The sequence below is a fragment of the Festucalex cinctus genome, chromosome 12, assembly GCF_051991245.1.
Source record: "Festucalex cinctus isolate MCC-2025b chromosome 12, RoL_Fcin_1.0, whole genome shotgun sequence".
NCBI lineage: Eukaryota > Metazoa > Chordata > Actinopteri > Syngnathiformes > Syngnathidae > Festucalex > Festucalex cinctus.
The window spans coordinates 324,683-338,285 of NC_135422.1; the positions used below are offsets into that span (position 1 = coordinate 324,683).

General features: G+C 42.2%; 1 protein-coding gene across 10 annotated transcripts in view; it reads right to left on the reverse strand.

The window, feature by feature from the left end:
* nrxn3a (neurexin 3a) overlaps nt 1-13,603 on the reverse strand; it is an 86,069-nt gene that overhangs the window by 23,577 nt on the left and 48,889 nt on the right. For 9 of the 10 annotated variants that reach the window (XR_013287661.1, XR_013287659.1, XR_013287660.1 and 6 more), the window contains exons 8-17: nt 12,242-12,535; nt 11,892-12,039; nt 11,425-11,808; nt 9,364-9,567; nt 6,857-6,883; nt 5,695-5,814; nt 5,326-5,446; nt 1,944-2,204; nt 1,127-1,317; nt 321-494 (exon numbers count right to left, since the gene is read on the reverse strand). Coding sequence is in view for 6 of the 10 variants with exons in the window: in XM_077539604.1 (XP_077395730.1) it covers nt 321-494; nt 1,127-1,317; nt 1,944-2,204; nt 5,326-5,446; nt 5,695-5,814; nt 6,857-6,883; nt 9,364-9,567; nt 11,425-11,808; nt 11,892-12,039; nt 12,242-12,535 (1,924 nt within the window). In the remaining 4 variants the exon portion in view is untranslated. The remainder of the gene's footprint in view (nt 1-320; nt 495-1,126; nt 1,318-1,943; nt 2,205-5,325; nt 5,447-5,694; nt 5,815-6,856; nt 6,884-9,363; nt 9,568-11,424; nt 11,809-11,891; nt 12,040-12,241; nt 12,536-13,603) is intronic. The other variant, XM_077539603.1, reaches the window with a different exon arrangement.

Here is a 13,603-nt window from a genome sequence, read left to right on the forward strand (position 1 = left end):
AGACCTAATATAGCACCTGGTCATGTTTTGCGTGACTGGACAGACGGATGTCTTAGTGTATAGATGATGATGATGATGATGATTCCATTGTCAGACGGCAGCCAATGTGGCCGATAAAAAGGCTTTTTGGAGGAGGCCTTTGCCTTAGCAGTGTCGAAGTGAGGCAACGAGTACAGCTAACAAGATGGAAGAAGGTCCATTTGGATTGAAGGCTGCCGTGCTACTGTTTGCATTGAGCAGGTAGAACGAGCTGCCGGAGCTGGAGTTGAAGCTGATGTTGGAGTAGTCTAAGTCGGGCTCAGACCTGAGGGACCGTGTACCTTCACATCCGCGCTCAATCTGCCCACTACGAAACAAGGCGTCGCTGATGAGGTCTGGCAGGCGCCCGTTCAGGTCCACTGAAGCCAAGCAGCCTTGGAAACCCTCCCTGGAAGCCACCAGCTTGGGAAGACTACCGTACATGCCAGGACCTAAACCGGCGATGAAGAGCTCGCCTGAAGAGATGGCAAAGAAACAATCTTAGATAACTCATTGCAATCCAAGATACATATTGAAATACACTATAATAATAGCTAGTAACTTCATTTGTGAGTCAAATTCTAATATCATTATTAATAGGGACGTGTGAGTATCGATACCCGACCTATATCCTCCTGACTACCAGGGGAAAAAAAAATATTGTCCAATCATGTTTATTTTGATATTCCCCAATCTTTGTGAAGTAACTGAGAAGATTTTGAAGCAATGAAGTGTCCAACTACGGAGGACATTTTTTAAAACTTAAATGCTAGCCTCCAATACAGCTAAAGTCATTCAAACAATACTTTAATGTGTTCTTAAGAGTCTTATAGAAAACATGCTAACATTTAAAGCCTAAATCTGTTCAGTAAAAAGGGCTTGCACTGAGGGAAGCCATTTTCTTTTATGATGCAATCAAAGGTAGCAAGGCCCCGACACATTTGGTATCATTTTGTCACTGTCGTGCATTTCATTGAATACAGGTCAAAAGGAGTTCCAAATCATTGTATTGTGTTTGTATTTACGTATTACGCAACATCCCAACTGTACATAGTATGTGGTGAATTCATGAACTAAAATCATGGCAGATAACAGCTTCTGTGCATACCTTTCAGGTCCAAGTTCTTGGCCCCATTTATGCTCTGAACTGTGGCCGTCGCATCGACTTTCAAAGTGTGCGTGTTGCTGTTGTCTCGGGTGATCGCCACATTGTGCCACTGGTTGTCATTCAGGGATCTTTCACTTTTTCCCTTGATCAAATTGGGTCCATTTCCCAAGTCAAAAACATAATGGATGTATCTGCAGGGGAGAACATTTTCATTTGAGAGAGAGAGAGAAAAACAAAAAAAAATCCTCCTGCTAAATTTAGTTTGACTTGTGCATGATGAATAACCAACATGGTAAATGCTACATTTATCATAGATGGAGTTTTAAACAACGACGACAACAACAGTTAGTCAATTATCAGAATTTAAGTTTAACATCAATCAATAGATAATTAAATACCATTTAAAACCAATCTTACAAGCATTCATCAGCTTTTGTCGGCTTTATTGTAGCGTTATCAACTGTTCTATTAGCACATTTAATCAAACACAGTGGCTTGTTTATAGTGTGCAATGCAAATGCATAATGACTTCATTTGACTCATCATGAAGATGAAGTGAATAATATCAGCTCTGCTTTATATTTGCTTATGTTGCCGTTTGAAAAGCATAAGATGAAAAGCAGATGTGCAGCCTGACATCCAACATGAGTGCAGAGCACAATTTGTTTTCTGTTGTATTCATGTTTGTCAGCCACAATTTTCTTTGCAAAGCCATTGTGACCTAAAGTGAGAAATATGATTTTTGAGAAAGCAAATTATTTGCACTTGACTCTTGTGAGATGTCTCTGTTGAGTGAATTTGGCCTTTTCCGACCTACCCTTTCACCAGCTCGACGGCAATAAAATCACTCCCATCTCCCGAGTTGAAGAGTATGAAGCCATCCGGGGAGGTGGTCTTGAACTGGAAGAAGAGGTGCATGGACGCGTACGCCTGCAGGGTGGCCAGGCTTAGATAGCTGCTCTTGGATTTGAAGGTGACCGGGTCGGCAATAATAGAACGGACCCCAAAGCGGGCATTGAGCTCGCAAAAATCAATGTCCCCATTTTTGCACAGGTCGATGTAGAGCATGCCATTGAATCTGGAAAAAAAAAAAAAAGGAAAGGAACAGACTTAGTTAAATATATGCATTTTTTCCCCCTGAAAAATAAGCTTATATTGCACACAACTTCAGAGGTCAAATGTCATGGAGGCATATCTTGCGAGATTTGAGTACGTATATATTTTTGGACAACAATCCACCCTTGAGGCAACTTGGGACCCAAAATGGTCCTTTTCACCCTTTCATTTTCCATCGTCCACAGATCACTCAGTTAAGAGGTGAACACGCTTCATTTTTGGCCTTTTGACAAGTGCTTCCTGAAGTACTCTACTGGAATTTATTTAATTCAACCTCCGGTGTAATAACCTTATTTATCGATTGATTCAATTTTTATTTTAGTATTATTATTATTATTATTATTAATTCAATCTCTGGTGTTATAATCTTATTGATTGATTGAATAATTTTTCATTTTATTATCTGTTCTTATTGCTGCTGGACATGTAAATTTCCCAGAGGGATCAATAAAGTCAAGTCCAAGTCTAAAATGGCATCAGCTCTTCTATTGCAAACCTATTAGAAACGGGCAATTGTCATTGACTTGCCACTCCCACCACGATGACCATTTTGGGCCCAATTGACTCCCATTATAACACCCATTTCGAATCCTGATATGTTGTAATGCTTTATGATGTTTCAATGAAAATGAGTTTGAAGTGTAATGCCTCCTAAACTTGCATATGCAGACAGAGTCAATATGAAAGAACCTTTTCAGCTCTTCTCTTTTTGCAGTGGACATCTATTTGACTGAGAAAGTTTATTCTCATGCATGTTTCAAGTCTGCAAGATAAGTTTGCAGTCGAGCCTGGCTACTCATCTTCATTAAAAGTTAAGAGTTGCGTGATATTGTCGATCATATGCTCCATTCCAGGAAGGTGGGAAGTTGGACGTTCCGATTTCATGCCAAGTATGCGGAACACCCCTTTTGAACTCGGAAATCCGAGTTGCGAGGTCGGGAAAAAAAAAAAAAAAGGACCCAGATTTCGCCGTCTGATATATATCTGACATCACTTGACAATGGCAAACCCACAGACAAAGACTGTGAATGGCAAAACAGAATTTACACAATTCTAAACATATCAATCTTTTCAATTCTAAAATGAATGTACCGGGTAGTTATTTAAAAAAGGTAACCCAACGTGATTTTGACTGTGTTAATCAGGGCAACAAACAATTAATTTGAATCGGCCATCTTTGTTGTTTACAGTTGTGTCATGTTTTGGTTCTGTGGGGGTGGGATTTTGTTTCCTTTTGGCGTTTGTCATGTATTCCTTGTCTGGTTATGTGTAAGCACGTCCACCTGAGTGCGTCTTCCCTTCCCAAGCCTCTCGTTACCATGTGGATTTCGTGACCCTGCTTTCTTTCACTTCTTGTTGAGTCATTGTTGCTGTCTAGTCATCCCATGTTGTCCATGTCATGCCTTGTTGCCCTCGTCTTTTTGTCGCTATAGTTTGTTTGCGACCTTGTTCATTTGTATTTTGCCATAGTACCTTGTTTACCTTTTTTCTGAATGAAATCCCGTTTTTACTTGCATCCCTGCCTTGCCCTGTTTTTGTTTCCCCTGCATTTGGGTCCTGCCTCCGACACCCCCCAAACGTGACAAGTTGCTTCGAATGCTTTGAGGTCGCAAATGGGAGATTCCAAGTGGGACACGTCCGATTTCCCACCTTCCCTGAATACAGCATTAGTATGATTGGAACAGAATATTTTTCTTACGCAATTGATTTTGCTAATTAGCATAGTAGGCAGAGTAGGATGGGTCATGCTGAAAAAAAAAAAAATATATATATATATATATATATATTGCTAACCAGTGGCGAGCAGTGACATTTTAGAGTGGTTATGCTGGAGTGACATACATGCGAGCGCCTGCATGGGTATTTTGGGGGTATTTTTATTACTAATTTGAATATGAATGATTATTGAATTATTCTTTACCACTGTGTAGGTATAAAACTAAAGCGGAAATATTCAGGACTGACGCAGGTTGATGCATACGCACTGGTTACATTATAACCAGCTCCGTGGTGAGTGAAATGACACAATCACATGCATGTTGAAATTGACGCTATTCGGAACTGGCTGGTGCCCATAAAGTGGGCTCAAGCTGGGCGAGGAGAAAATGACGATTTCAACCTACAATCAAGTTTGCTAACCTGTGGACAGCCAGCTTGCCACTGATGTTTCTCGTACGTCCTTGCTTGAAGGTGACGGACGAAATACTTTTAATTCTTCTTTTCCTCAAAAGTTCTCCGGGAAAACGGCACTCATTGTGACTCGTGATGAACTGAACGACTGTTTACCATTTTAAGAAGCCAATCGTGCTTATGCGCGTTGTCAGATTAGCTGCTCCACTGGCGGCTTTTCTGCCTTTCAAAATGTGCACATAGAGTCAACAGCCTCCCGGGACTGACGCCACTTTTATGTCTCATTGCGCACGCGCAAAACAAGCTTTCGGCTTTTCAGCTCTCCGCGAGGAAAGCGGGACAAATTATCCAGGAATTTAAGACCAAAACAGTAGAACTACGGCATTGTATAGCTAACTATTTTCAATGATTTTATTGAAGGGCTTGGGCACGCGCTGCATTCTTAGCTTATTATGACCACTTGTCACTGTTGCAACAAATCAGGTTGATGAAGCTTCACTCCACATCTTGTTAAAAGATGTGATTATGGGAAATGCATGAACGACAGAGCAAACGCCTTTTTAAATGAGTGGCACATATCATACAGAATGTATGTATGTATATACAGTATTTGGGATAGAAGGCGACCTTTCTCTTGCCCATTACGTCCCATTCAAGCGAACGACGGCAGTTGTCGTTTACGCACGGGAGACGTCATCACGATCATGTGACCGCTCACCACGGTATGTTCTTATTTTGATCATGAATTGCTTTCAAAGAAAATTCAGGGAATAAGATGCGTTTGGATTGCCTAAGCCAACACTGGAATGGGAGTTCTCAGTTTTAAATTGCTTTAAGCTAAAGCTGAAAGTCGACTTCAGTCGCATGTGGACTGTTCTGCTCCACAACTACTCTGAAAGTCCAAAGAGGCGCCACTCTTACGAACCGTGTCTCCAAACGCTTGTTATACATACCTGAGGCTCTGCAGATGACCAATAAAGCTGGATGGGATGCTTGAAACAAATCTGCGCTCTGTCATGACGCCTGTTTCAATGTTGTGGAATTCCAGACGTGTGTGGTCACCCACCATTTGGCCTGAAGATGGGGAGGGTGCAGGGGACGGGTTGAAAAGAAAGACACAAAGAAAAAGAAAAGAGAACACTGTCTGACACTAACACAAAAGGGCTGATTTAAGGAGAAAATTGAATTAACAGCATTAGAGGGATGCAGACTGCTACTCCTAATGACATGTGTCAAATAGCAGTTTCAAGTAGAATTGCATTGCATTTGGCCAAAGTAACAAAGTAAGAACGCCACAAGCCCAGTTTTATGCAGGTATGTACCTTCTGCTACATCATCGTCAACCATTAGATTGTAGGTTTTGCCCCGACGCACCACACGTACTGTATGCCATTCATTATCATTGAGCTTTTGCCCAGCATACAGCGTCTCCGGTCCTTTGCCTGAGAACAATCACAAAGTTAAAGACATCCTGATCCTCAAACCAATCCTTTGGTTTCCCACCAAGATGCCTAACAAACTAGTTTGGAAATCGAGTTGTTTGGGAACCAAAGGTTTGCTTCAAACAGTGACACACTGGACAAAAGACATTTCTTTTAGGACACATCTCATCCTTTTGTTGACCCCGTTGATGGTTTTTTTTTTTTTTCTCATTTAAAGTAAAAAAAAAAAGAAAAAGAAAAGGTAGCTACTTTCCTTTCATTCTTGATCAGCCTGACCTTATTTTTCTGTCGTTATCACATCAAGTATAAGAGAATGTGTCTACATGATTACAATTGCTCAGCTGAGTTAGCTTCTTGTTCTATTTGTATATGAGACCACGTTTTCCATTGATTTTGCACTTCTAGATGTTCTTATGAATCTGAAAAAAATCCAATAAAAAACTCGCTCCTTGACGGCAGCCTTAGAAAAAAACAAAACAAAAACATTTTACTATGCACAAATTCAAGTGGTCAAATATTATACTTTTTCAAAAAATCTTTCACATCTCATCTTCCACATTCTGCTTTAAAGGGGACATATTATGGAAACACAAATTGTTCAGAGGAATCTCAAGTGTGAAATTATTTATTATTATTATTTGCTTTCTCCGAAAATATATCCGGCCATTATGAATTGATGCTGAAATGAGATATATTATCTGGCGTTCTGCTGTTACAGCACATATTTAATTAATCTTTCATGAATCTAATGGACAAGTTAGGTTTTCCGTTGCTTCAGCTTTTAATGGGACACGGCCACACCCTCACTCACAATAGGCCAATTTGAGCAAGGAAAAAATAATCCAATGTAATTCTTGATCGTTGACAAAAAGCAAGTCACAGACACGATATGAAGTCACCTGGGAACTTGTTTTCATTGTGGGGAAAAAGTGCATCAGAGACCACTTTTAAGAGAAAGTGGAAGGTGGCACAAAAGGCAAAGAAAAAGCAGTTTGCACATCATCAACATAGAAAGCAAAATGAAACTTGAGTGGTAACTTACTGGAGTTACAGTTTATCCTGATACAGTCTAGATGGGGAAGAATAAATGACAGATGAAATTGCATCCTTCAAGGTTACAGCTGCAGACATCCAAAAACAAAAGTTCCACCCTTCCGGGGACGTACACATGTGGAAAGGCGGCCATTTTATTACTTCCATATTTCATATCTAATGTGTGTTTCTCCTTAGACAAAGCCACAATTAAAAGAAAACAATGATTGTGTTTATTTTATATATTTTTTTTAATTATAAGCGCCATTATATATTAATTAGTGTTACTTAATGAGGGATACTATTAACAGTAAAATGGCCCCTTTTGGTACCAGCTGCATTCGATTTCCAACCCACAAAATTGGACTTGGATTGGACTGATATTTTAGCAATAAATTCCATTTTGGAAGTGAATAGAATAAAGTGAATTTGAACATGAGAATTTTGTCAATCTTATTCAAACTTCAAACATGAAGGGTTGGTCACCATGAGGCTGATAATTTCATGTGCCGTCAACCGCAACAGAAAAGTGGGAGCAAACAGCCACGATCCAGTCAGCACCAGCACCATGCAGAGGCGCAGGACCCCAGCCAATCACATCGGCTCTGCTATAATATAACTGATATCATGTATACATAGATCAAGAAATGCTCTCGAGAAATATGTGCAGTGTGTGTTTTCGTGCGTGCATGTGTTTGTATGAGCGTTTACTGGGTAACAAAACATAACATACTCAAGATAAAGACCTCAATATGTGCTATAATTACATCTTGTTACAGCATAGAATTTGCAATAACCATAGCGTGGATTGTACAATTTGAAGAGGCTTGGGGTGACAGCCAGCTGCAGGTTTTGCTGGGCTCTGTTCTCGGGCTGTTCGCCTGACGGGCCGCAGGCTTAAGGCCTTTGAAGGGGTGAATACCATCTTTGGACAAAGCAGAATGGAAAATGGCGCTGACAGCGACATATGAAAGCAAAACGTCCACACACCAGAGTCAGCAGATGACAAAAATCAGGTGAGAGAGAAGATTTAATACGCTACAGAATAATGTGAAAGCAAATGTAACCGGGGGTCAGTGGACATACGTTGTGGAAGTCAACTCTTAGAAAGTCTCAGCAACATTTTTTTTTTTTCTCCTGGAAATTTGGAAAATTGACTTGGAAGCAGGTTTCGTTTCACAATCATGAAATGTTTGTATACTTTTAGTTCTGTGACTTCCTTAAAAAGATAAAGAAAAAAGATTCAGATTATAAATAGTAGCTACTGTGTCTAGCTTTTCCTTTCCAAACATTGACTGGAATGAAATGATGTGATATGATGTTATGGAACAGCCTAACACATATGTAGTGTACAGTAGAGCCTCAAAATCGATTTTCTCCTTTTTTGAGGTACGTGACAGCACTTTCGCGTTTTTACTGCCAATCTGGCAGTTGCGACAAAAATAGCTTTGACATGGATGCGAAACATTGCGGCGCAGTTCATTAGCAAGTCAACAGATTTACCAGCACTTGAATGCTGCTTCTTTGCTGAGCATTCTGTCCCGCCTGGCGTGTTGTGCGACGTGGCCGTACAAATGCGAAAAAAGTTCCATTTTTTGAACCTCGGCGAATGTGCGGATTTTCGCTACCGCGTCCCAGCGACCCAAACGTGTCCTCCGCGCCGCCCCACGCACTTTCGTTCCGGTGCGCGCGAACTCCATTGACGACAATGCAAACGCCTCCTCGCGCTTTTGTATCAGAACACTCGGAACCACACTGCCCCCAAGTGGCCAAATCACGAACAACATGAAGTGCGCTCCCAATAAATGCACACAAAAACAGGTGAAAGACCGCATAAGATATTTCAATGAAATCGATTTGGGGACATTTTACATTGATTCTGAATCATAGTAAATGAGTCGCCATTCTTGTGAGAATCTTTTTTTTTTTTTTTTGGCACACCCTCCATGTCAAGTGAGACATCAACATGTTTGCGGCACCTTTGTGGGGACCTCAATTTAGTGAGGGGGAGGTGAGGAAAAAAAAAAGAAAAAAGAATTGCCTGACAGTAGGCTGATTAACATTCGGAGTCGTACGAGTTCAGCATTAGCAGATGTGTACTGTAATACCGTACTTGTTATTTTAGGTCAACGTTTCATTTTCATGCTTTGCTATTTCATTGTTAAGCTTGTATGAGTTATTCATTTGTAAGAATTGGATGTGTGAGCGGCACATTTGTTTGAAGTATGAAGAAGTTGTGGGTTGAGCAGTTGTAGTCGATCGACCCTCGAGGTTCTACTGTAGCTGCCGTTTTTTTTTTTTTTTTGTGGTCGTTTTCTGTTCGACACTCATGCAAACTAGATAATGCTGCTCTGATCGATGTCCCGAAGCTAACATGAAGCTATCAGCGATTCAAGTTATGATCTGATGGGAAGATGAAGACAAAATGAGAGGAAATATTAGCACTCGATGACGAAGCACCTCATGAAGAGGGCGAAGGTGCGGCTACGGATGAAGAGGGGCGTCCGCCTACGTTACCGAGATTGACGGTGAGCTTGACGCGGCCTCCGTCCAACTCCAGCCTGAGCGTGTCGGCCGAGTCTCGGGACGTGGTGGCCATCAGGAGGCCGTACGCCCTCTGCGAGCGAAAACGCAGCGACACGTCCTCCGCCTCCGTGTGCATGACGGTCGGCATCACCACTTTCATATACATGCTCCCATCGTAGGAGAGGATGGAGGCCTCTGAAAGACACGTTGGCAGATGGGTGCCATATGTTACTTTTCCGCTTGATGGCAAATCTCTTTTGCTGGTTGATTCACCAGGAGCAATTGATTCCAAACAACCACTTCTTGCACCCACATTCAAAAAAAACATGCATGTTAGTTCACAGAAGCTTTTAAATGTCCAAAAGTGTGAATGGCTGTTGGTCTGTCTATATATGCCCTGTGATTGACTGGCGACCAGTCCAGTGTGTTCCCTTCCCTTCCCTCGCCTCTCATGTGCAGATCTTCTCCAACCGTCTGTTGCTTTCAGACAACATGATTACCTTATTTATGGACAAATGGCAAGTCACAGTGCACTCCGGTGGCCAAAATGGGTTACTGCTGGTAGTTTGAAAATCAAAGTCCTTGGATTGGACTTTGGCCACAAAGTGGGGGAAGGTCACAATGAGATGGCAGAACCCCAAGAGGCAGATGGCTGTCTCGGGGAAATTCGCCTGCGATCCTCAGCAACATTTAGTCACTCAGGCGGCAACATATCAGACTAACACTTTTTCAACAAAATCCATATTATTATTATTATGACAAATTCGCTTCAAGAATGTTTATAAAGAAAAGAGAAGAAAAACTGTAAGCAATTCATCGTGTTGTTTTTTCCATAAAACACATCATGTTGCAGCATAAGCACAAAACTTAAATGATGGCGACCCACACACAAGAGGTGGAAAAGCAATTGGACATTTAGAAAGATAACAAAACTCACTTTTGATAGTCAATTAACTATGCATGAATTGAATACGATGCTATTATTGTGTTTGCGGAGGTTCCACCACATTGATGACAAAAAAAACAATCATATTGCAATATTTCACTTCATGATGTCTTGCAAAGCAATTTAGAGGGACGTGTACAAGCTATATGTGACAGACACGCATATTTTCTCTTTTTAAGGAGTAAAAATGAGATTCTCGGGGAACTTAATTACAGGCCACAAGATAAGGAAAGAGAAAACAGTCAGATTTCAAATGTGATATGATATTATTTGGTATGCAAAAAAATCTGGAGCAATTTGTGGCTCTCGGGGAAGTTAATTACTTTTCAACTCTGATCTTTTTTCTTTCTTTCTTTTTTTTAATCAACGCCATGGACACCTTGAAAGAAAATTGGTTGGCAGTCCTGCAATGTTGTGTGTGTGCCTGAATAATGAAGAATGACAAGACGGATGAGACAGTCGGAACTTCCTCAGAACAACCAGAAGCCGTCATGTACTATTACTACAAAGTATAACATTTAGCACGGATTCAATTATATTGAGCTATTTTGCCTCAAAGGACTTAATACAAGGTCCATTATAGTACGAGAACCAATGAGGACAAAAATATGGAATTGGACCAGTTGCTTAGACTATCATCTATATGTCGTTTGTGAAGATAAGCAGGAACATATTTTCTCACTTATTGTGCCTCTCAGCACATAACGTACTCAAAGCGCTTTAACACTGTTTGCTCATTCACCCGTTGGTGAAACAACTGCAGTGTCTTGCTCAAAGACACTTTGACGCGGTCACAAGCGTCGGGGATCAAACCCACAACCCTCGAGTTGGGAGACCACCACTCTACCAGCGAGCCGTGCCGCCCCGATCGCAAGGCTATTTCACTAAGAGTCGGACGTTTTGGGCTCCAGCAGAGAAACTGCCTGTGCAAGCCCCGTTTGCTCATTTGGCAGACGTGGCGGGCGTTTCGCTTGTCCTGCGCCGGAGATCCCCGACAATTTGAAAAAGGGGAACATTGTGGCTGGTCAAGGTGACACAATCCTCCCTCAGGCAACGAGAGTGGATTTGGATTTCCCGCGTCAAACGCGCCGGTCGCGCTTCCTTACCTCTCTCACAAGTGCGGGACCAATAGCCGGTGCCGGTGCAGTCGCAGATGAATCGATTCCAGCCTTCTTTGCAGCCACCTCGGTTCTTGCAGGGGTAACTCTCGCACTGCTTGCCAGGTTGCTTGTTGCAGGACGGCTTAATCCCGGCGCCGTTTTGCGCTTCGGCGATCTGACGGATGTCTTTGCTTCGCCCGTCAATGAAGAGATCGCGGACGCAGCCGACGTAGCCGTAGTTGAGCATCGCCGTCCACAGCTCGGTGGGCAGAATCAGGTTGGTGCGGTCGGTGGGAAGGCCGCCCAAGTACATGTCGCCTTCCAGGTCCAGGATTTCGCTCTCGCCGCTTGCCGTGAACGGCGTCCTTCTGCTGTTTACCGAGATGGTGCCTGCCATGCGCGCAAATGTGACAGAAGCCGTTTTGTTTTGTTTCAGTCGACGCGACAAGGTGAGCTTTGTGGCCGCAACTGACCTGTGCGGCCGTCTCGCTGGATGTCCACGTGATACCAGGCGCCATCATTGACCTTTGTTTGCGTGGCCTTCACCTTGATGGTCCCGGAGCCCATGTCCAACAGCAGGTACAAACTTCCGTCCAGCAGCTCAACAGCAAAGAAATCCACCTGCAACAAATGTTTTCAAATGGCTTCAAAAAACATCTCATTGATTATCCATTCGATCAATCAACTCATTGGAGTCATTTTCATTTTGCATTCATTTTGCTTATTTCGTACTCCATATTCGTGGAATGAATTCAAGAAAAAAAAGCCCCGTTTGCAAATGTTTTGCTTGACGGCCGACAGTTGCCGTTTCCGGAGGCCTGACCTTGGCGTTCTTCTGGCTGCGGGCCGCATCTTTGCGCTCTTGCGGCTTTCCGTGCGTGAACAGGATGAGGCCGTTGGGCTCGCTGGTGCGGAAATCAAAAGAGATGGAGCCCATCCGCTTGGTGTTCCACTTGGGCAAGCTGATGTAGGCCTCTGGCGTCTCGAAGGAAATGGGGTCCAGGGTTGCCACATTTTCACACTTGTACGAGACCTCGCCCTGGATCTTCATCTTGGGGTCAACGATCCGAGCAAGTCGGGACAACTCCAGGCGGATGTCATTGTTCTTGTACACGACCTGTACAAGGAGGAAGAAATATCGGATCTGTCGCGTTTCTTTATTAGCATTCTTGACTCAAATATGTTTGATCAAATGTTCAGGCTATGGTAAGGAAACATTTATTTCATTTCTTCCTTAAAAGAGAAGTCCAGAACCAGAAACATAATTCTATGCAGCCCCACTCGTCTAAATACGGTTAATATTGCGTTAGCGGAATTTGAGATAAGAAGCGGAATCCAGCGGTTTTTATTCATATCATAAGTCGGCTATTTTGCCACTTGCTGTTGAGTGAAAATGACATCAGAACTGCTCAGGTAACGACCAATCACAGCTCAGCTTCAGAAAACAGCCGAGCTGTGATTGGTCGTTGCCTGAGCAACTGTGATGTCATCTTCAGTCGACAGCAAGCCGCAAAATGGCCGACCCCTGAGATGAATAAAAATGAGACTCATAACTCATATTCCACAAATGTAATATGAATCAGAATGTCATGTTTGAGGTCACATATAACATATTATTGTTAAGGAATGTTGACGGTTGACTTCCCCTTTTAATTGCCGACTTACAATTATTCATAACTTCAATTTATAATCACAAAGCAAAACAAGCTCACTATTTATGTCCATACATCCATTTTCCATAGCCTATACTGTAGTTTATTTAGTTGAAGGTTAGGGGGCGCTAGAGCCTGATCGCCGGTCAGTTTACAGTGCAAATATTTGATCCACCTTTCAACTTGTCTTTACTGTCAAAAAGGTTGTTGTGATCGAGGTCGTTATAACAATCGTGATCAGAGTGACCCAAGACTTTTTGTTCCACAATCATAATTGACAAAAAAATGTATATCATCGTCAAAAGTGAGACTGTATGAGCAATTGTCCTTCCAATGAAGGAAAACAAAAGAATGAAAACGTGCTCTTATCACAGCAGTTGTAAATGCTGTCAATAACAAAGGCAGGATGGAGTCACGTGTGCAAATGGAAATTTGCTCAAGTGGAAAATTGAAGCCCTTTTTTTTCACCTCTAATTCTCTGGGCAGAAAAACTCCTTCTGCCCGGACATCTTTTGCTCGCAGGCATACAAAAA